This window comes from Nerophis lumbriciformis, linkage group LG19, assembly GCF_033978685.3.
Source record: "Nerophis lumbriciformis linkage group LG19, RoL_Nlum_v2.1, whole genome shotgun sequence".
NCBI lineage: Eukaryota > Metazoa > Chordata > Actinopteri > Syngnathiformes > Syngnathidae > Nerophis > Nerophis lumbriciformis.
This window is the reverse complement of record NC_084566.2, coordinates 42,338,841-42,362,767: the sequence shown is the minus strand read 5'-3', so window position 1 is coordinate 42,362,767 and position 23,927 is coordinate 42,338,841. Positions and strand designations below refer to the sequence as shown.

The window sequence follows — 23,927 nt, the reverse complement described above, 5'->3', positions numbered from 1 at the left end:
GCTGGGAGAGGAGGAAACTCCCAACGAGTTCACACGTTTCTGCTCCGTCAAAACTTCCCATAGTGACGTCAAATGTTGCATTGTTCTTTTTTTGCCATGGTGTACTGTTGTGGATGAGAATGGAGTTTTTTGCGTGGATGATGATGTTTCTTTCGTTGCCTGTGATTGAGTCGTAGTCTGAGGCGAAGTCTCGTGCTTGAGTCAGTAGGTCTTGCGTGATGGAAGGGTAAAATTCTTCGATATCAAAGGAGATAAAGTTGTGCTGTTGTTTGTCTTGGATGTTGTTGAACCATTTGATTACTGCTGCTGTATTTCTCCATTGGTTGAGTGGTGTTTTGTCCTTATATATATATATATATATATATATATATATATATATATATATATATATATACGTTAGGTCAGGAAAAAACACAGAGGCTATATCATCCCTACAAGCCTGTTTCGCAGGATTCCCTGCTAAAATCCCTGTCAGGGGAAACCTGCGAAACAGGCTTGTAGGGATGATGTAGCCTCTGTGTTTTTTCCTGACCTAACGTACATTCCGCTCTACCCCGGTATTGAGCACTGTATAACGGATAAACCATAGAAACCTTGACTATATATATATATATATATATATATATATATATATATATATATATATATATATCCTTAGCTTTCTGGAAGTGTGGCCCCTAAAACTGTTTGTTAAATATCCTTGGAGTACAGTATATGATAACACCACTTGACTGAAGTTTTCTTCCTAAGTTTTCTTCTGACCTGATCAATCTTGCTTTTGGTCCTGCAGCTCAGATCGAGGTCATCCCCTGTAAAATCTGTGGGGACAAGTCCTCGGGGATCCACTATGGTGTCATCACCTGTGAAGGCTGCAAGGTATAGAATCACACTTGAAGCCACCTGTTGTATGTCAAATACGTGCGCACTCATTGGTCATGTGTTTATGCACCTCTTTAGGGTTTCTTCCGCCGCAGCCAGCAGAACAACGCCATGTATTCTTGTTCCCGCCAGAGGAACTGCTTGATCGACCGAACCAACCGCAACCGCTGTCAGCACTGTCGCCTGCAGAAGTGTCTTGCTTTGGGCATGAGCCGAGATGGTAAACACACACTTCCTATATAACCTTATAATGCTTACCCTGTGTGGCGTACTGAGAATGTAACACATCTGTGAGGGCTTCCTGCTGAAGCTTACATAAGGGAAGGTGTGCTCCTGCTCTGCGGCCAAGTCATGCATTCCTCGAAATTGAAGCAGATACCGTGAGAATTCGAAGCCCTCGGCGTTAATGTTCAACATCAGCTGTTGGAGGATGCCTATCTTTTTTGGGTGCTGCGTGGAGAAAACAAATACAGTGTATAGACTGTCATTAGGTCAACTGGATACTGTTCCTCTCAGGGAATAAAACACACTGGTCACTCCCAAGTAGGGCTGGGCGATATATCGATATGCGTGATATATCGCGGGTTTGTCAATAGAAAATGACTATATGGTGATATTCGAGTATGCGTTCTCACGCAGTTGCTTTTAGCTGCGGGCATTAAACTGCAGACGTTTCGCCCTCTTTCCTGTCTCTCCTTCTCACAGACAACAAGCGCACCTTCTTACACACATCACATACTGTCACGTCATAGGTCACATACGTATACGTCCTCCCCGAGCAGAGAGGTAGCAGCATGGCTAACGTTAGCTGTGATGCTAGCGGTAATACGAGAGAAAGAAGGTGCGAATCTGGTAACAAATGAAGGAAGAATTAATTCCCCCCAAAAAACAGCAGGGGGTCCATCGTCTGGCGGTGGTTTGGCTTCAAGTGGGAATATGTCGAACAGACAACCGTAATTTGTCAAGTGTGGGGCGAAAGCATTGCTATAAAAAGTAGCAGTAGCCCACTGCTAATATGTAGCATCATTTGAAAAGTCCCCTGCTAGTGAATGAAGAGTGCTCACTCCAATCCATCCATCCATCCATCTTCTTCCGCTTATCCGAGGTCGGGTCGCGGGGGCAGCAGCCTAAGCAGGGAAGTCCTCTCCCCAGCCACTTCGTCCAGCTCCTCCCGGGGGATCCCGAGGCGTTCCCAGGCCAGCCGGGAGACATAGTCTTCCCAACGTGTCCTGGGTCTTCCTCGTGGCCTCCTACCGGTCGGACATGCCCTAAACACCTCCCTAGGGAGGCGCTCGGGTGGCATCCTGACCAGATGCCCGAACCACCTCATCTGGCTCCTCTCGATGTGGAGGAGCAGCGGCTTTACTTTGAGCTCCCCCCGGATGACAGAGCTTCTCACCCTATCTCTAAGGGAGAGCCCCGCCACCCGGCGGAGGAAACTCATTTCGGCCGCTTGTACCCGTGATCTTGTCCTTTTGGTCATAACCCAAAGCTCATGACCATAGGTGAGGATGGGAACGTAGATCGACCGGTAAATTGAGAGCTTTGCCTTCCGGCTCAGCTCCTTCTTCACCACAACGGATCGATACAGCGTCCGCATTACTGAAGACGCCGCACCGATCTGCCTGTCGATCTCACGATCCACTCTTCCCTCACTCGTGAACAAGACTCCCAGGTACTTGAACTCCTCCACTTGGGGCAAGATCTCCTCCCCAACCCGGAGATGGCACTCCACCCTTTTCCGGGCGAGAACCATGGACTCGGACTTGGAGGTGCTGATTCTCATCCCAGTCGCTTCACACTCAGCTGCGAACCGATCCAGTGAGAGCTGAAGATCCTGGCCAGATGAAGCCAACAGGACCACATCATCTGCAAAAAGCAGAGACCTAATCCTGCAGCCACCAAACCGGATCCCCTCAACGCCTTGACTGCGCCTAGAAATTCTGTCCATAAAAGTTATGAACAGAATCGGTGACAAAGGGCAGCCTTGGCGGAGTCCAACCCTCACCGGAAACGTGTCCGACTTACTGCCGGCAATGCGAACCAAGCTCTGACACTGATCATACAGGGAGCGGACCACCACAATCAGACAGTCCGAAACCCCATACTCTCTGAGCACTCCCCATAGGACTTCCCGAGGGACACGGTCGAATGCCTCGGTCGAATCACTCCAATCCAATCCACTTTATTTATATAGCACATTTAAACAACAAAAATGTTTCCAAAGTGCTGCACAACAATATTAAAAACAATATTTACGTACTCAGCACCTCAACATCTCTGTTCGGTGCCACACGTCCACACCATCAAAATGCAGAGGCAAACATTTCCACATCAACACCGTATGAAAAAAATAGTGATTTTTTTAGTTGTGATTTCCTTCTCTGCATGAAAGTTTAAAAGTAGCATATATTAATGCAGTATGAAGAAGAATGTTTTATTGTAGACACATAGAATCATCATACTGCTGTGATTATATGCATCAAGTGCTAAAGCAAAATATCGAGATATATATCGTGTATCGCGATATGGCCTTAAAATATCGCGATATTAAAAAAAGGCCATTTCACCCAGCCCTACTCCCAAGTTCTTTTGGATGACATATATGTTGAGTAAAAAGGACCACCGAGACAGAATAGTACTTGGCCAGGTTTTACTAAAGCTTAAGGAGACCAACCCTTACAACGCAACCATAGCATCGCCAAGAGAGATCTAAAAGTAAGACAAAAGAAGTTACCAACACATTTAGCTGAACGGCACCAATTTTGTCAAGAGGAGTGGTCAAAAATTCCAGCAGAAGCTTTGGAAATAATATGTACCCCTTTCAGACATTGCATTTAGTTCCCATTAAAACATTCACATGTTGCACAATGAGATGTAAGCAGGGGATCGTATGTACATTCCTGCAACTTCCTGTTTGTAAAAAATATATTTTTATTAGTATTTATTTAATATACTAACAGCATTTCATGATTAATATTTATAAATGAAGATTCCTAATAAATGACACTAGAAAAAGCACACATTTGATTGGTAAATCATAGTGTAACGACCTGGAATGACACTTTATGTGTGGTGTTGGAGTTGTCCGACTTTTTGTGTGGCTGTAAAGGCATCACTGGCGAAGTGCCATATGTGCATGTGTCGGCGCAAGTGAGAAAGAGCGAGCGGCTGCTGTTGATATAACAAAGTTGCTTTTGGTCTAGTTTGTACTGCAGAAAATGACCACTTTTGCTAGATATCATTTTTTTTACTAATGTTTTGGTGATGTGTTTATGGCCGACAATAAAGAGTTTTGCTCAGTAAAGTGATGGATGGAATTCATGTCCTCAAAACGTCTCGACAGACGTTACAATATTTGAACAATGATGACGAAAACTGTTTTCACTGTCGTGTCCGTGTCGTGTCGAAAATTGTTATGCGCTTATTTTTTTTTACTTGATTTTGTGCGTGGCATATATTTGCCGTGCGCAGAGGACGCTTGAGCAGTGCGCAATTGCACAGGCGCGCACCTTCGAGCGAATATTGGCCATGCCATTATGTTCTTTACAAGTGTATGTAAACTTTTGACCACGACTGTATATGAGGGACATTTTTCTGGAGCTCCTCTCAGCCTGAAGGCTGCCTCGTTAAGATGACAGATTGAACACAAGTTTGTTTTTTTACTACAAAGTAAATGAAATGCACATAATATTTCACAGGTAAAGCAAAATAAAGCTTGAATTGCAAGGTTACGACCTAGAGTACCATTTACTTATTGACATTGCACACTAAAAGTAATAATGTCAGGCAAGTTAGTGGGCAAAATGTGAAAAATATCATCAGCAGATATGAATCTTGGACAGGAGTCAGCTGTATTTGTATCATGGTGTGTTGAGGAACTGTGTACTTGTATTGTTTGTCTGGGTGGAAGTCCTGCTTTGGAAATAATTTGTACCCCTTTCAGACATTGCATTTAGTTCCCATTAAAACATTCACATGTTGCACAATGAGATGTAAGCAGGGGATCATATGTATATTCCTGCAACTTCCTGTTTGTAAAAAATATATTTTTATTAGTATTTATTTAATATACTAACAGCATTTCATGATTAATAATTATAAATTGAGATTCCTAATAAATGACACTAGAAAAAGCACACATTTGATTGGTAAATCATAGTGTAACGACCTGGAATGACACTTTATGTGTGGTGTTGGAGTTGTCCGACTTTTTGTGTGGCTGTAAACGCATCACTGGCTAAGTGCCATATGTGCATGTGTCGGCGCAAGTGAGAAAGAGCGAGCGGCTGCTGTTGATATAACAAAGTTGCTTTTGGTCTAGTTTGTACTGCAGAAAATTACCACTTTTGCTAGATATCATTTTTTTTACTAATGTTTTGGTGATGTGTTTATGGCCTACAATAAAGAGTTTTGCTCAGTACAGTGATCGATGGAATTCGTTATATTATTTGAACAATGATGACGAAAACTGTTTTCTCTGTCGTGTCGAAAATTGTTATGCGCTTATTTTTTTATTTGATTTTGTGCGTGGCATAGATTTGCCGTGCGCAGAGGACGCTTGCGCAGTGCGCAATTGCACAGGCGCGCACCTTGGAGGGAATATTGGCCATGACATTATGTTCTTTACAAGTGTATGTAAACTTTTGACCACGACTGTATATGAGGGACATTTTTCTGGAGCTCCTCTCAGCCTGAAGGCTGCCTCGTTAAGATGACAGATTGAACACAAGTTTGTTTTTTTACTACAAAGTAAATCAAATGCACATAATATTTCACAGGTAAAGCAAAATAAAGCTTGAATTGCAAGGTTACGACCTAGAGTACCATTTACTTATTGACATTGCACACTTAAAGTAATAATGTCAGGCAAGCTAGTGGGCAAAATGTGAAAAATATCATCAGCAGATATGAATCTTGGACAGGAGTCAGCTGTATTTGTATCATGGTGTGTTGAGGAACTGTGTACTTGTATTGTTTGTCTGGGTGGAAGTCCTGCTTTGGAAATAATTTGTACCCCTTTCAGACATTGCATTTAGTTCCCATTAAAACATTCACATGTTGCACAATGAGATGTAAGCAGGGGATCATATGTATATTCCTGCAACTTCCTGTTTGTAAAAAATATATTTTTATTAGTATTTATTTAATATACTAACAGCATTTCATGATTAATAATTATAAATTGAGATTCCTAATAAATGACACTAGAAAAAGCACACATTTGATTGGTAAATCATAGTGTAACGACCTGGAATGACACTTTATGTGTGGTGTTGGAGTTGTCCGACTTTTTGTGTGGCTGTAAACGCATCACTGGCTAAGTGCCATATGTGCATGTGTCGGCGCAAGTGAGAAAGAGCGAGCGGCTGCTGTTGATATAACAAAGTTGCTTTTGGTCTGGTTTGTACTGCAGAAAATGACCAGTTTTGCTCGATATAATTTTTTTTACTAATGTTTTGGTGATGTGTTTATGGCCGACAATAAAGAGTTTTGCTCAGTAAAGTGATGGATGGAATTCAATGTCCTCAAAACGTCTCGACAGACGTTACAATATTTGAACAATGATGACGAAAACTGTTTTCACTGTCGTGTCCGTGTCGTGTCGAAAATTGTTATGCGCTTTTTTGTTTTTATTTGATTTTGTGCGTGGCATATATTTGCCATGCGCAGAGGACGCTTGAGCAGTGCGCAATTGCACAGGCGCGCACCTTGGAGGGAATATTGGCCATGACATTATGTTCTTTACAAGTGTATGTAAACTTTTGACCACGACTGTATATGAGGGACAGTTTTCTGGAGCTCCTCTCAGCCTGAAGGCTGCCTCGTTAAGATGACAGATTGAACACAAGTTTGTTTTTTTACTACAAAGTAAATCAAATGAACATAATATTTCACAGGTAAAGCAAAATAAAGCTTGAATTGCAAGGTTACGACCTAGAGTACCATTTACTTATTGACATTTCACACTGAAACTAATAATGTCAGGCAAGCTAGTGGGCAAAATGTGAAAAATATCATCAGCAGATATGAATCTTGGACAGGAGTCAGCTGTATTTGTATCATGGTGTGTTGAGGAACTGTGTACTTGTATTGTTTGTCTGGGTGGAGGTCCTGCTTTGGAAATAATTTGTACCACTTTCAGACATTGCATTTAGTTCCCTTTAAAACATTCACATGTTGCACAATGAGATGTAAGCAGGGGATCATGTGTACATTCCTGCAACTTCCTGTTTGTAAAAAATATATTTTTATTAGTATTTATTTAATATACTAACAGCATTTCATGATTAATATTTATAAATGAAGATTCCTAATAAATGACACTAGAAAAAGCACACATTTGATTGGTAAATCATAGTGTAACGACCTGGAATGACACTTTATGTGTGGTGTTGGAGTTGTCCGACTTTTTGTGTGGCTGTAAACGCATCACTGGCTAAGTGCCATATGTGCATGTGTCGGCGCAAGTGAGAAAGAGCGAGCGGCTGCTGTTGATATAACAAAGTTGCTTTTGGTCTGGTTTGTACTGCAGAAAATGACCACTTTTGCTAGATATCTTTTTTTTTTACTAATGTTTTGGTGATGTGTTTATGGCCGACAATAAAGAGTTTTGCTCGGTAAAGTGATGGATGGAATTCATGTCCTCAAAACGTCTCGACAGACGTTACAATATTTGAACAATGATGACGAAAACTGTTTTCACTGTCGTGTCCGTGTCGTGTCGAAAATTGTTATGCGCTTATTTTTTTTTATTTGATTTTGTGCGTGGCATATATTTGCCGTGCGCAGAGGACGCTTGCGCAGTGCGCAATTGCACAGGCGCGCACCTTCGAGGGAATATTGGCCATGACATTATGTTCTTTACAAGTATATGTAAACTTTTGACCACGACTGTATATGAGGGCCATTTTTCTGGAGCTCCTCTCAGCCTGAAGGCTGCCTCGTTAAGATGACAGATTGAACACAAGTTTGTTTTTTTACGACAAAGTAAATCAAATGCACATAATATTTCACAGGTAAAGCTTGAATTGCAAGGTTACGACCTAGAGTACCATTTACTTATTGACATTTCACACTGAAACTAATAATGTCAGGCAAGCTAGTGGGCAAAATGTGAAAAATATCATCAGCAGATATGAATCTTGGACAGGAGTCAGCTGTATTTGTATCATGGTGTGTTGAGGAACTGTGTACTTGTATTGTTTGTCTGGGTGGAGGTCCTGCTTTGGAAATAACTTGTACCACTTTCAGACATTGCATTTAGTTCCCATTAAAACATTCACATGTTGCACAATGAGATGTAAGCAGGGGGTCATATATGTACATTCCTGCAACTTCCTGTTTGTAAAAATATATATTTTTATTAGTATTTATTTAATATACTAACAGCATTTCATGATTAATATTTATAAATTAAGATTCCTAATAAATAACACGAGAATAAGCACACATTTGATTGGTAAATCACAGTGTAACGACCTGGAATGACACTTTATGTGTGGTGTTGGAGTTGTCCCACTTTTTGTGTGGCTGTAAACGCATCACTGGCTAAGTGCCATATGTGCATGTGTCGGTGCAAGTGAGAAAGAGCGAGCGGCTGCTGTTGATATAACAAAGTTGCTTTTGGTCTGGTTTGTACTGCAGAAAATGACCAGTTTTGCTCGATATAATTTTTTTTACTAATGTTTTGGTGATGTGTTTATGGCCGACAATAAAGAGTTTTGCTCAGTAAAGTGATGGATGGAATTCATGTCCTCAAAGCGTCTCGACAGACATTACAATATTTGAACAATGATGACGAAAACTGTTTTCTCTGTCGTGTCCGTGTCGTGTCGAAAATTGGCATATATTTGCCGTGCGCAGAGGACGCTTGAGCAGTGCGCAATTGCACAGGCGCGCACCTTGGAGGGAATATTGGCCATGACATTATGTTCTTTACAAGTGTATGTAAACTTTTGACCACGACTGTATATGAGGGACATTTTTCTGGAGCTCCTCTCAGCCTGAAGGCTGCCTCGTTAAGATGACAGATTGAACACAAGTTTGTTGTTTTACTACAAAGTAAATCAAATGCACATAATATTTCACAGGTAAAGCAAAATAAAGCTTGAATTGCAAGGTTACGACCTAGAGTACCATTTATTTATTGACATTGCACACTGAAACTAATAATGTCAGGCAAGCTAGTGGGCAAAATGTGAAAAATATCATCAGCAGATATGAATCTTGGACAGGAGTCAGCTGTATTTGTATCATGGTGTGTTGAGGAACTGTGTACTTGTATTGTTTGTCTGGGTGGAGGTCCTGCTTTGGAAATAATTTGTACCACTTTCAGACATTGCATTTAGTTCCCATTAAAACATTCACATGTTGCACAATGACATGTAAGCACGGGATCGTATGTACATTCATGCAACTTCCTGTTTGTAAAAAATTTTATTTTTATTAGTATTTATTTAATATACTAACAGCATTTCATGATTAATATTTATAAATGAAGATTCCTAATAAATGACACTAGAAAAAGCACACATTTGATTGGTAAATCATAGTGTAACGACCTGGAATGACACTTTATGTGTGGTGTTGGAATTGTCCGACTTTTTGTGTGGCTGTAAACGCATCACTGGCTAAGTGCCATATGTGCATGTGTCGGCGCAAGTGAGAAAGAGCGAGCGGCTGCTGTTGATATAACAAAGTTGCTTTTGGTCTGGTTTGTAGTGCAGAAAATGACCGGTTTTGCTAGATATCATTTTTTTTACTAATGTTTTGGTGATGTGTTTATGGCCGACAACAATTCATGTCCTCAAAACGTCTCGACAGACGTTACAATATTTGAACAATGATGACGAAAACTGTTTTCACTGTCGTGTCCGTGTCGTGTCGAAAATTGTTATGCGCTTTTTTTTTTTTTTTTGATTTTGTGCGTGGCATAGATTTGCCGTGCGCTGAGGACGCTTGAGCAGTGCGCAATTGCACAGGCGCACACCTTAGAGGGAATATTGGCCCTGACATTATATTCTTTACAAGTGTATGTAAACTTTTGACCACGACTGTATATGAGGGACATTTTTCTGGAGCTCCTCTCAGCCTGAAGGCTGCCTCGTTAAGACGACAGATTGAACACGAGTTTGTTGTTTTACTACAAAGTAAATCAAATGCACATAATATTTCACAGGTAAAGCTTGAATTGCAAGGTTACGACCTAGAGTACCATTTACTTATTGACATTTCACACTGAAACTAATAATGTCAGGCAAGATAGTGGGCAAAATGTGAAAAATATCATCAGCAGATATGAATCTTGGACAGGAGTCAGCTGTATTTGTATCATGGTGTGTTGAGGAACTGTGTACTTGTATTGTTTGTCTGGGTGGAGGTCCTGCTTTGGAAATAATTTGTACCCCTTTCAGACATTGCATTTAGTTCCCATTAAAACATTCACATGTTGCACAATGAGATGTAGGCAGGGGATCGTATGTACATTCCTGCAACTTCCTGTTTGTAAAAATATATATTTTTATTAGTATTTATTTAATATACTAACAGCATTTCATGATTAATATTTATAAATGAAGATTCCTAATAAATGACACTAGAAATTTGAAATGAATCAGGATATATCACAAACAAATAAGAGTTGTAGAAATGATTGGAAACCATGACATTATGTTCTTTACAAGTGTACTATGTACACTTTTGACCACGACTGTAAATCGATCAATCGTTCCACAAAAGACACACATTCAGTCCGACCTTGACCCCACCAAACAATTTTTGGGTTCTCTATCTAAAACGGATACTTGGTAAAGTCCTATTCTCCGTCTTTTCTCCCAACAGCGGTAAAGTTTGGCCGTATGTCCAAAAAGCAGCGTGATAGCCTCTATGCTGAGGTGCAAAAACACCAGAAGTCCCAGGAGTGCCTGGGCTCTGGAGGTGGGGGCCCCACCACCCTGTCCTTACCCAGGGAGGACGGCGGTGGCGGCGAGGACGGCGAGGAAGGCCTGAGCCGCTCCTACAGCAGCGGGGGCTCCACCTCCACCCTCAGCGACCTTGACGACATCGCGGCGCTGCCAGATCTGTTTGACCTGCCGCTGACCCCCGAGGAGGCCAGCGAGTACTGCAGCCTGGAGCTACTGGGCGGGAACAGCACGAGGAACACCTCCAACTCGTCCTCCGCTTCCTCCTCGTCCTCATCGCTGTCCAATCAGAATTCTCCGCAGCAGACGATGTTGGACGGGCCAGACAGTGGCATCCAGCTGCTGCACACACATCCACTACTTGGGGACACGCTGCTGGACCAGCTGCCGGACGACTGCTCAATATCAGACCTCGGTGAGTAGTGGCCATGTTGTAAAACCCTGGTTAGAATACGGTCTTTCAAAGGCTCACTTGACACAAAGACGTGCTCTGCTTTTTCCTATTTGAACTTGACTCAGCATGACGACGTACGTGCAGAATTTGACACTGCATAGCGAGTTTCACAGGAGGCTTCTTTTTTTTTTCTTCCCCCGCTGACCTTAATTACTCGAATGCAATTCATGTCGCTACGTGCATGACTTACAGCACTGAAACTCCTTTTAGGTGGATTAAGTACAGTGTTTCCCACAGGACAGGCATCTATTTGTGGTGGTGTGGTCGGGGGGTGGCGGCGGCAGCGGCGATGACCAAGAAGAACGCGGAGTTGGAATATAATTACAACATTTTATGTACATGTTTATATACAGATTTGAACAATTAGTGATTCACTGAAATATATTTATTAAAAATATATCTTATAAAATATAAAAGCTAAAATGTCTCTTAAAGCTCTGCCCCTTTAATTAGTGAATACTAAATAATTTAACTTTAGCCTACTACTACAACCATATTATTTACCAGCAACATGAAGTGAAACAGAGGCAGAGGTGTCCTGCCACAGTCAGTCAACCTCCTCCTCCTCCTCCTCCTGCTGCTGCTGAACAGGTCGCACCTGTGGTCCGGACTGTAGGCCTACCTCCTCTCCAAGTCCAGCCCTTTTCGGCCGTTGAAAATATTTTTCTATACTCATCTGTGTGAAGGAGTGAACATCCAACATTAGAATTTAATACTAACGAGCAGAAGCGCTCTATGTACAGTGCCGTCTAACCTTAAGCGGCAGCAGCTCAACACATGCAGGGTTCAACGTTAAGGTTTTTTTCTACTTGCCCGACTTCTCAAATCTACTTGCCCCAATATTTGTACTTGTCCTGCCTAGGTTTTTTTCTGGCTGTGTAGTGCTCATGGCTTATATCTTACTAAAATTCTTCCCGTTGACTATTTACAACACTACACAGTATTTATTATTATTACTATCTATAATTACATTTAAATGGCATTGCATACATGTAAAATTAAATGCTATTTCACATTATTTGACCAGTAGCAGTTACACTCATCTGAACAGGTCAGCCACCTGTTTAAAGCCCGATCGCAGTTGAAATCTTGAAATGAAGGGCCTTTAATGGCCAAAACATTAACCTGGACAACATTTTAACAGCTGGTTGGCTCAGATTTTATTCTTTTCATTGCATTCACATGCTGCAGTGGACAGTGGACAATTTAGCTTCAGTCCACGTGTGTTTATTGACAACAGGGTTATAACCTGGACACGTTAGCTCGTCGGTATGAAAACACGTGACTGTTATTACGTGCGTCTGCCCCGGCCCCCGAGTCAAACCGCGGCGGTGTTAATGAAGCAGCGTCAGGCTGCTCACCGTCAGTGAAACGCTCGGTGAAATCGCGGATTAACGTTAAATATATGACGAGTCGCGAGCGATGCAGCTATAACCTATCTACCTAGAACCTATATTACCCTCGTATTTTGATCCGGTCGGTCCGTTCTTCTTTTACTTTGTCGTCTTCTTCGTCTTCTTCTTCTTCTTCTTCTTCTGGCCCACTGCCCAATGCATAGTAGGCTACCGCCATCTACTGCACCGGAGTTGTAACTACAAGCAACATTCACAGACAGTCCCATTGCTTTTATGAGCGGTCGAGCGAGTCAAAAGCCGAAACATCCATTCGTGGCGGACGTAATTCTTTCGTGGCGGGCCGCCACAAATAAATGAATGTGTGGGAAACACTGAAGTAGTTTGACGTCAATGCGGTGAACTGAAAAAGAAAAGCGTTAAACCAACTAAAAGCAAAGTCCAAAATCTGTGCGCTACACGAAAAATGCATTTAAGTCGTCGTCTAGTTGTTTTCGCATGATTCGAATAAATAATAAACATCAACATTAAATGACAGTGAAAATATTGAAACACCTCTTACTATATTTAATGAATTGTGAGAGTAAATATTGTTTCCGTGGGACAACATTCGGGTCACATTTTGTTTACAAAAGTCTTAACCCTTAGGCCACCACTGGGTTACATTTTGAAGAAGAACTACACACCAGAATAATAACAACATCCCCCATCTGTTCATGAACCAGGAAGTAGTATGCTAATACAAAAACATTTAAAAAGTTCTTTAAATCACCCGTTTTGTGTTTGTTTGACTTTATGCAAGCCGTTAATTAGTGACATTGCAGTTGTTAATTGTTTTGAAGAGGGACTGGATAAGTCTTCACACCAGAATCATAATGTTATTACTAGGGCTGGGAATCTTTGGGTGTCCCACAATTCGATTCAATATCGATTTTTGGGTCACGATTCGATTCAAAATCGATTTTTTTTTTCAATTCAACACGATTCTCGACTCAAAAACGATTTTTTTTCCCGATTCAAAAGGATTGTCTATTCATTCAATACATAGGATTTCAGCAGGATCTACCCCAGTCTGCTGACATGCAAGCAGAGTAGTAGAATTTTGTAAAAAAAAACTATTAAATGAACCAAAAATATGACTTATTTTATCTTTGTGAAAATATTGGACACAGTGTGTTGTCAAGCTTATGAGATGTGATGCAAGTGTATATAGTTATAAATGTCTAATGATAATGTCAATGAGGGATTTTTAATCACTGCTATGTTGAAATTGTAACTAATATTGATACTGTTGTTGATAATATTCATTTTTGTTTCACTACTTTTGGTTTGTTCTGTGTCGTGTTTGTGTCTCCTCTAGAGCTGCGCGGATAGGCAATTATTTCATCCGCAACCGCATCACAAAAGTCGTCAACCATCCGCCATCCACCCGAACTAACATTTAATCAAAACCGCACCCGCCCGCCATCCGCCCATTGTTATATAGCTAATATAGACGATGCAAGGCATTAGTGAGGTTATAAAGCTTTTGCCTGTTAAAGAAAGGAGACTGATCCAATGCAGCAAAGACATTCAATGCGTGCCACCCGCCTGAATCGATTTAAAATCAAATTTTTTTTTATTTCAACTGCCCGACCCGACCCGCGGATAAAATCTAATTTTTTTTAATTTCAACCGCCCGACCCGCGGATAATCCGCGGACTCCGCGGTTGTGTCCGCAAACCGCGCATCTCTAGTCTCCTCTCAATTGCTCTGTTTATTGCTGTTCTGAGTGTTGCTGGGATGCTTTTGGAATTGGATTGCATTGTTATGGTATTGCTGTGTATTGTTTTGTTGGATTGATTAATTTAAAAAAAAAAATACATTAAAAAAAAAGATTTTTAAAAAATGAGGATCGATTCTGAATCGCACAACGTGAGAATCGCGATTCGAATTCGAATCGATTTTTTCCTACACCCCTAGTTATTACTCTTCTGTTCATGAACCAGGGAGTAGTATGCTAATACAAAACCATTTAAAAAGTTCTTTAAATCTCTCGTTTTGTTTTTGTTTGACTTTATGCAAGCCGTTAGTAAGTGACATTGTAGTTGTTCATAGCAGCAGTTGACCTCCAGGGCCCCAACTCCCCGCCCCTCTGTTGCGAGCTGTCGTGATTAAATGTAGCGTGTTTATGTGTGCATTGCATGGAGGTTTTTCCCCACTCCAGACTAGGCCCCCTTAGGAGCCCAGTCTAGATTGTAATTTTTTACTCATCTTCTTCCCCAGCGTTTGACCTTTTTCTTATCTTTTACGGGGCGCCTTTGGCGACCCATCAGCATTCCTGTTCTATAACCCTGTACACTGTTTGTTTGTCTCATCTTGAACGGGTTTGTGCTGAAAACATCATTTTGTTGTACTTGTGCAATGACAATAAAGTCCTATCCTATCCTATCTTTTCATGAACTGGGAAGTAGTATGCTAATACAAAAAATTATTTAAATCTCTTGTTTTGTTTTGGTTTTACTTTATGGAAGCCTCTAATAAGTGACATTGTAGTTGTTAATTGTTTTGAAGAGAGACTGGATAAGTCTACACACCAGAATCATAATGTTATTACCCATCTGTTCATGAACCAGGAAGTAGTATGCTAACTTCAAAAACATTTAAAAACCTTTGTAATCACTTTGTTTTGTTTTTGTGCAACCCCTTATAAGTGACAATGTAGTTGTTAATTGTCATTTTAAAGAGAGACTGGATAAGTTTATCCACCAGAATCATAATATTTGTACCCTTCTGTTCATGAACCAGGAAGTAGTATTACAACTACAAAAACATTGAAAAACCTTTGCAATCACTTTGTTTTGTTTTTGTTGTGTTTATAAGTGACATTGTAGTTGTTAATTGTCATTTTAAAGAGAGACTGGATACGTTTACCCACCAGAATCATAATGTTATCACCCATCTTGTTCATGAATCAGGAATTAGTATACTAATACAAAAACCTTGAAAAAGTTATTTAACTTACTCGTTTTGTTTTTGTTTGACTTTATAGTAAGTGACATTGTAGTTGTTAACTGTCATTTTGAAGAGGGACTGGATAAGTCTTCACACCAGAATCATAATGTTATCACTCATCCACATACACCCTCCCTCACCCCACGTCTTCACCACCGCTTGTTTCCCCTCGGGGTGATGGACGGCTGGCAGCGCTTCATAGCAGCAGTTGACCTCCAGGGGCCCAACTCCCCGCCCCTCTGTTGCGAGTTGTCGTGATTAAATGTAACGTGTTTATGTGTGCATTGCATGGAGGTTTTTCCCCACTCCAGACTAGGCCCCCTTAGGAGCCCAGTCTAGATTGTATTTTTTTACTCATCTTCTTCCCCAGCGTTTGACCTTTTTCTTATCTTTTACGGGGCGCCTTTACACTGTTTGTTTGTCTCATCTTGAACGGGTTTGTGCTGAAAACATCATTTTGTTGTACTTGTGCAATGACAATAAAGTCCTATCCTATCCTATCTTTTCATGAACTGGGAAGTAGTATGCTAATACAAAAAATTATTTAAATCTCTTGTTTTGTTTTGGTTTTACTTTATGGAAGCCTCTAATAAGTGACATTGTAGTTGTTAATTGTTTTGAAGAGAGACTGGATACGTCTACACACCAGAATCATAATGTTATTACCCATCTGTTCATGAACCAGGAAGTAGTATGCTAACTTCAAAAACATTAAGGAACCTTTGTAATCACTTTGTTTTGTTTTTGTTGTGTTTATAAGTGACATTGTAGTTGTTAATTGTCATTTTAAAGAGAGACCGGATGTTTACCCTCCAGAATCATGTAATTACCCTTCTGTTCATGAACCAGGAAGTAGTATGCTGATACAAAACCATTCAAAAAGTTCTTTAAATCTCTCGTTTTGTGTTTATTTGACTTAATGCAAGCCTGTAATAAGTGACATTGTAGTTGTTAATTGTCTTTTTGACATGACCCAGGAAGTACCGTAGTATACCAACTACAAAAACAATGAAAAACTCCGTAAATCACTTGTTTATTTTGTTGTGTTTGTTTGGTCTTGTCCAAGGCGCTGTTAAGTGACATTATAGTTGTTTATTTAAAAAAATGTGTATCTTAATGCTGGCCTAAGACCTTTACAGGGTTGATTTATGTTTGTTTGTTTGTTTGTTTGTTTTGCAGAGCGAATGACTCAGAATATCGTGAAGTCTCACTTGGAGACGTGTCAATACAGTGCTGAGGACATGAAGAGATTCACCTGGGTACAGTACACGCCCGAGGACACGCGGGCCTTTCAGAACAAGGTCAATATTGTCTGCGGGATCGGGATATTTAAACGAGTGCACCGAAACGACAACGTGATTCTGATAGGTCAAATGTTGTGTTTTGCAGTCAGCTGAATGGATGTGGCAGCAGTGTGCACACCACATCACCAACGCCATCCAGTACGTGGTGGAGTTTGCCAAACGAATCGGCGGTTTCATGGATCTGTGTCAGAACGACCAGATCATATTGCTGAAAGCAGGTCAGTGTACAGCTCAGACTGTTACACACTCACTTCACGTTACAGTAGTTGTACTCACGTAAACCAGAATGGAAAAACTTGCTAACTTGAGTTCCTTTGTTGTCTTTTGTCTCCAACCTTCTCTTTTGCCCCATTTCTATGAACAATGGGGAGGAACATTATTGTGGGAAAACATGTTAACTTTCTTCATATATATTTATATATGTGTGGGAAAATATCATATATTTGGCAATGCATTTACTTGAACTCTTGGTCACATATATGCTATGTATATTCATCTAAATCCACATTTACATCTGTGTCTGTTTATGTTGGACCATCTCTGTCCCCTTCCCATCCACCTCTTTGCCCCTATGGCTGCCCTTTCAGGATGCCTGGAGGTCCTGCTGATCCGCATGTGTCGGGCGTTTAACGTCAACAACAGCACTCTTTTCTTCAACGGAAAATTCGCCTCGGCTCAGTTCTTCAAAGCACTTGGTGAGCGTCACATGAAAAAGCTCTGAAACATGCAGATTCAAGTCTAGCAACCCCACTACACACATTAGAACAGGGTTGTTTTTTTCACTGTGGGCCACACAGAAAAATGGTGCACTAAAGATGCTTAAACAAATCCAATATAATTGTGTGAATGCTCCAAAACATTCACACATATGCTGTTCTACACCAAAATTCATCTATTTATTCTTCTTCTCCAGATTTTGGCGCGCTCTACCTTTCACATTTTTCACCCGATTCAAACCGTTCCAACTTCAAACTGTTCAGCCTATTCAGGAATTGCGGGTTTCCCCTCGACAAATACCAAAAATCCCCAGATTTCCCAGAATTTCAGGTTTTCCGGGACATTTTTCCCATTCAAAATGAATTGGCCATTTTTCAAATTTCCACCATTTCCACATTTTTTAACCGATTCAAACCGTTCCGACTTCAAACTCTTCAACCTATTCAGGAATCGCGGGTTTCCCCTCGACAAATACCAAAAATTCCCAGATTTCCCAGAATTCCAGGTTTTCCGGGACATTTTTCCCATTCAAAATGAACTGGCCATTTTTCAAATGTCCACATTTTTCACCCGATTCAAACCATTCCAACTTGAAACTGTTCAACTTATTCGGGAATCGCGGGTTTCCCCTTGACAAATACCAAAAATTCCCAGAATTCCAGGTTTTCTGAGACATTTTCCCATTCAAAATGAATTGGCCATTTTTCAAATTTCCACCATTTCCACATTTTTCACCCGATTCAAACCGTTCCAACTTGAAACTCTTCAGCCTATTCAGGAATCGCAGGTTTCCCCTAGACAAATACCAAAAATTCCCAGATTTCCCAGAATTCCAGGTTTTCCGGGACATTTTTCCCATTCAAAATGAATTGGCCATTTTTCAAATTTCCACATTTTTCACCCGATTCAAACCGTTCCAATTTGAAACTGTTCAACCTATTCGGGAATCGCGGGTTTCCCCTCGACAAATACCAAAATTTCACAGATTTCCCAGAATTCCAGGTTTTCCAGGACATTTTTCCCATTCAAAATGAATTGGCCATTTTTCAAATTTCCACCATTTCCACATTTTTCACCCGATTCAAACCGCTCCAACTTCAAACTGTTCAGCCTATTCGGGAATCGCGGGTTTCCCCTCGACAAATACCAAAAATTCCCAGATTTCCCAGAATTCCAGGTTTTCCAGGACATTTTCCCATTCAAAGTGAATTGGCCATTTTTCAAATTTCCACATTTTTCACCCGATTCAACCCATTCCAATTTGAAACTGTTCAACCTATTCGGGAATCGCGGGTTTCCCCTCGACAAATACCAAAAATTCCCAGAATTCCAGGTTTTCCGGGATATTTTTCCCATTCAAAGTGAATTGGCCATTTTTCAAATTTCCACCATTTCCATATTTTTCACCCGATTCAAACCGTTCCAACTTGAAACTCTTCAGCCTATTCAGGAATCGCAGGTTTCCCCTAGACAAATACCAAAAATTCCCAGATTTCCCAGAATTCCAGGTTTTCCGGGACATTTTTCCCATTCAAAATGAATTGGCCATTTTTCAAATTTCCACATTTTTCACCCGATTCAAACCGTTCCAATTTGAAACTGTTCAACCTATTCGGGAATCGCGGGTTTCCCCTCGACAAATACCAAAATTTCACAGATTTCCCAGAATTCCAGGTTTTCCAGGACATTTTTCCCATTCAAAATGAATTGGCCATTTTTCAAATTTCCACCATTTCCACATTTTTCACCCGATTCAAACCGCTCCAACTTCAAACTGTTCAGCCTATTCGGGAATCGCGGGTTTCCCCTCGACAAATACCAAAAATTCCCAGATTTCCCAGAATTCCAGGTTTTCCAGGACATTTTCCCATTCAAAGTGAATTGGCCATTTTTCAAATTTCCACATTTTTCACCCGATTCAACCCATTCCAATTTGAAACTGTTCAACCTATTCGGAAATCGCGGGTTTCCCCTCGACAAATACCAAAAATTCCCAGAATTCCAGGTTTTCCGGGATATTTTTCCCATTCAAAGTGAATTGGCCATTTTTCAAATTTCCACCATTTCCATATTTTTCACCCGATTCAAACCGTTCCAACTTCAAACTATTCAGCCTATTCAGGAATCGCGGGTTTCCCCTCGACAAATACCAAAAATTCACAGAATTCCAGGTTTTCCGGGACATTTTTCCCATTCAAAATGAATTGGCCATTTTTCAAATTTCCACATTTTTCACCCGATTCAAACCGTTCCCACTTGAAACTATTCAGCCTATTCAGGAATTGCGGGTTTCCCCTCGACAAATACCAAAAATTCCCAGATTTCCCAGAATTCCAGGTTTTCCGGGACATTTTTCCCATTCAAAATGAATTGGCCATTTTTCAAATTTCCACATTTTTCACTCGATTCAAACCGTTTCATCTTCAAACTGTTCAACCTATTCGGGAATCACGGGTTTCCCCTCGACAAATACTAAAAATTCCCATATTTCCCAGAATTCCAGGACATTTTTCCCATTCAAAATGAATTGGCCATTTTTCAAATTTCCACATCTTTCACCCGATTCAAACCGTTCCAACTTCAAACTGTTCAGCCTAATCGGGAATCACGGGTTTCCCCTTGACAAATACCAAAAATTCCCAGAATTCCAGGTTTTCCGGGACATTTTTCCCATTCAAAATGAATTGGCCACTTTTCAAATTTCCACCATTTCCACATTTTTCACCCGATTCAAACCGTTCCAACTTCAAACTGTTCAGCCTATTCGGGAATCGCGGGTTTCCCTTCGACAAATACCAAAAATTCACAGATTTTTCAGAATTCCAGGTTTTCCAGGACATTTTTCCCATTCAAAATGAATTGGCCATTTTTAAAATGTCCGCCATTTTCACATTTTTCACCCGATTCAAACCGTTTCAACTTGAAACTGTTCAGCCTATTCAGGAATCGCGGGTTTCCCCTCGACAAATACCAAAAATTCCCGGGACATTTTTCCCATTCAGAATGAATTGGCCATTTTACAAATTTCCACCATTTCCACATTTTTCACCCGATTCAAACCGTTCCAACTTCAAACTGATCAGCCTATTCGGGAATCGCGGGTTTCCCTTCGACAAATACCAAAAATTCACAGATTTCCCAGAATTCCAGGTTTTCCGGGACATTTTTCCATTCAAAATGAATTGGCCATTTTTCAAATTTCTACCATTTGCACATTTTTCACCTGATTCAAACCGTTCCAAGTTCAAACTGTTCAGCCTATTCGGAAATCGCGGGTTTCCCCCTCGACAAATACCAAAAATTCCCAGATTTCCCAGAATTCCAGGTTTTCTGGGACTTTTTTCCCATTCAAAATGAATTGGCCATTTTACAAATTTCCACCATTTCCACATTTTTCACCCGATTCAAACCGTTCCAACTTCAAACTGATCAGCCTATTCAGGAATTGCGGTTGTCTGTTCGACACTTTCCCGCTTGAAGCCAAACCACCGCCAGACTGTTTTTTCTTGGGAATTAATTCTTCCTTCATTTGTTATCAGATTGGCGCCTTCTTTCTCTCGTATTACCAGCTCGCACCACAGCAAACATTACCCACGTCGCCACCTCGCTGCTTGGCGAGGGCGTACGACGTCGCGCGCGCGACAGTATGTGACGTATGTAAGAAGGTGCGCTTGTTTTACGTCTCTGTGAGAAGTAGAGACAAGAAAGAGTGAGAAAAGCCTGCGGTGTAATCCCCACAGCTAAAAGCAACGTATACTCGAATATCACGATATACTCATTTTCTATATCGCACAGAGACAAACCCGCGATATATCGAGTATATTCCATATATCGCCCAGCCCTGGTGTGACGCATGAAAATGCACGTCATCATTAGATCATTTTTCCAGGGTCCATGTATAAAGGAACATTCTAATCCCAATGATGATCACATTAAATACCAAACCAACTTTATTTATAAAGCCCTTTAAAAACAAAGGGCGGTACACCACAAAGAAATAGAGGCAAAGGACAGACTAAAAAATAACATTTAAAACAGAAGTAAAATACACATTGAAAAATAAAATACAAATTACCCGAAGAACAATTTGTTAAATAAATGTTATCCATGGACACCTGGATAGTGACGTCACCCACTTACACGACTCTGGTATTAAGCAATATAGTCAAATATGGCAAACAGTTAGCCTACCTCTTCCAAGGCCACCAGGTCAACGCCACTTGTGTAGCAAGAAAACCTGCCACAAATAAAAATGTTAATGGATATTTAAAAATGTTTAATGGATCAAAAACACGAAATTGCACCTGGGCTGTGCTGTGTCTTCCTCATGTTCAAGGAGGCCAGAGGGGGTGACTCGCCGCCACTGTGAGGCAAGACTGCCCCCTCTGGTGTTAAGTGGTACTGCAGCTGGGTTGTAAATGCATAAACAATTAGAAGAAGGTGTGACGTCATTATTACGTCACATTATTGCACTAATGCTTTATCTCACTGATTATAGATACAATCTTTTTACGCAGCATTACATTTTGATTTGATTTTTTTTTTAATTAAAGGATCTCCATTAGCCGGTTGCCACAACAACCCACTTTCTTTTTTTGATTGATTGAAACTTTTATTAGTAGATTGCACAGTACAGTACATATTCCAATCCACTTTATTTGTATAGCACATTTAAACAACAGGAATATTTCCAAAGTGCTGCACAACAATATTAAAAACAATATTCAAATATTATCCTTAGCTCCCATTAATGACTGGATAAAAACAAAAAATAAATAAATATAAAACCAATATGAAAATAAATATGATTAAAAACGATTTTAAAGGGTAAAACCAATTAAAACAATAAATAGAAATCAAAATGTTAAAAACACAGAGGGCCACACTACTCGCGTAGTGTTAAAAATGCTGTAAAGTAGACTGTATTTATATTATTCACATGTGAATAATGCTGTATAATAGACTGTATTTATATCATTCACATGTGAATAATGCTGTATAATAGACTGTATTTATATTATTCACATGTGAATAATGCTGTATAATAGACCGTATTTATGTTATTCACATGCGAATAATGCTGTATAATAGACCGTATTTATGTTATTCACATGTGAATAATGCTGTATAATATACTGTATTTATATTATTCACATGTGAATAATGCTGTATAATAGACCGTATTTATGTTATTCACATGTGAATAATGCTGTATAATAGACTGTATTCATATTATTCACATGTGAATAATGCTGTATAATAGATGGTATTTATATTATTCACGTGTGAATAATGCTGTATAATAGACAGTATTTATATTACTCACATGTGAATAATGCTGTATAATAGACTGTATTTATGTTATTCACATGTGAATAATGCTGTATAATAGAAATGTATTTATATTATTCACATGTGAATAATGCTGTATAATAAACTGTATTTATATTATTCACATGTGAATAATGCTGTATAATAGACTGTATTTATATCATTCACATGTGAATAATGCTGTATAATAGACTGTATTTATATTATTCACATGTGAATAATGCTGTATAATAGACCGTATTTATGTTATTCACATGCGAATAATGCTGTATAATAGACCGTATTTATATTATTCACATGTGAATAATGCTGTATAATAGACCGTATTTATGTTATTCACATGTGAATAATGCTGTATAATATACTGTATTTATATTATTCACATGTGAATAATGCTGTATAATAGACCGTATTTATGTTATTCACATGTGAATAATGCTGTATAATAGACTGTATTCATATTATTCACATGTGAATAATGCTGTATAATAGACTGTATTTATATTATTCACATGTGAATAATGCTGTATAATAGACCGTATTTATGTTATTCACATGTGAATAATGCTGTATAATATACTGTATTTATATCATTCACATGTGAATAATGCTGTATATTAGACCGTATTTGTGTTATTCACATGTGAATAATGCTGTATAATAGACTGTATTTATATTATTCACATGTGAATAATGCTGTATAATAGACTGTATTTATATTATTCACATGTGAATAATGCTGTATAATAAACTGTATTTATATCATTCACATGTGAATAATGCTGTATAATAGACTGTATTTATATTATTCTCATGCGAATAATGCTGTATAATAGACTGTATTTATATCATTCACATGTGAATAATGCTGTATAATAGACTGTATTTATATTATTCACATATGAATAATGCTGTATAATAGACTGTATTTATGTTATTCACATGTGAATAATGCTGTATAATAGACTGTATT

General features: G+C 39.6%; 1 protein-coding gene and 1 long non-coding RNA gene across 2 annotated transcripts in view; one reads left to right on the top strand and one right to left on the bottom strand.

Annotated features, from left to right (window-relative positions):
* rorcb (RAR-related orphan receptor C b) overlaps positions 1–23,927 on the top strand; it is a 63,409-nt gene that overhangs the window by 35,091 nt on the left and 4,391 nt on the right. The window contains exons 2-7 of the mRNA XM_061978735.2: positions 791–876; positions 958–1,099; positions 10,723–11,217; positions 16,782–16,903; positions 16,992–17,124; positions 17,494–17,601. Coding sequence (XP_061834719.1) covers positions 791–876; positions 958–1,099; positions 10,723–11,217; positions 16,782–16,903; positions 16,992–17,124; positions 17,494–17,601 — 1,086 coding nt within the window. The remainder of the gene's footprint in view (positions 1–790; positions 877–957; positions 1,100–10,722; positions 11,218–16,781; positions 16,904–16,991; positions 17,125–17,493; positions 17,602–23,927) is intronic.
* On the bottom strand, positions 682–21,898 carry LOC133618405 (uncharacterized). Its single transcript, XR_009817300.2, has 4 exons — positions 21,815–21,898; positions 1,138–1,329; positions 950–1,062; positions 682–869 (listed from the first exon to the last, which is right to left on the bottom strand). It is a non-coding gene; the product is annotated as an uncharacterized lncRNA (long non-coding RNA).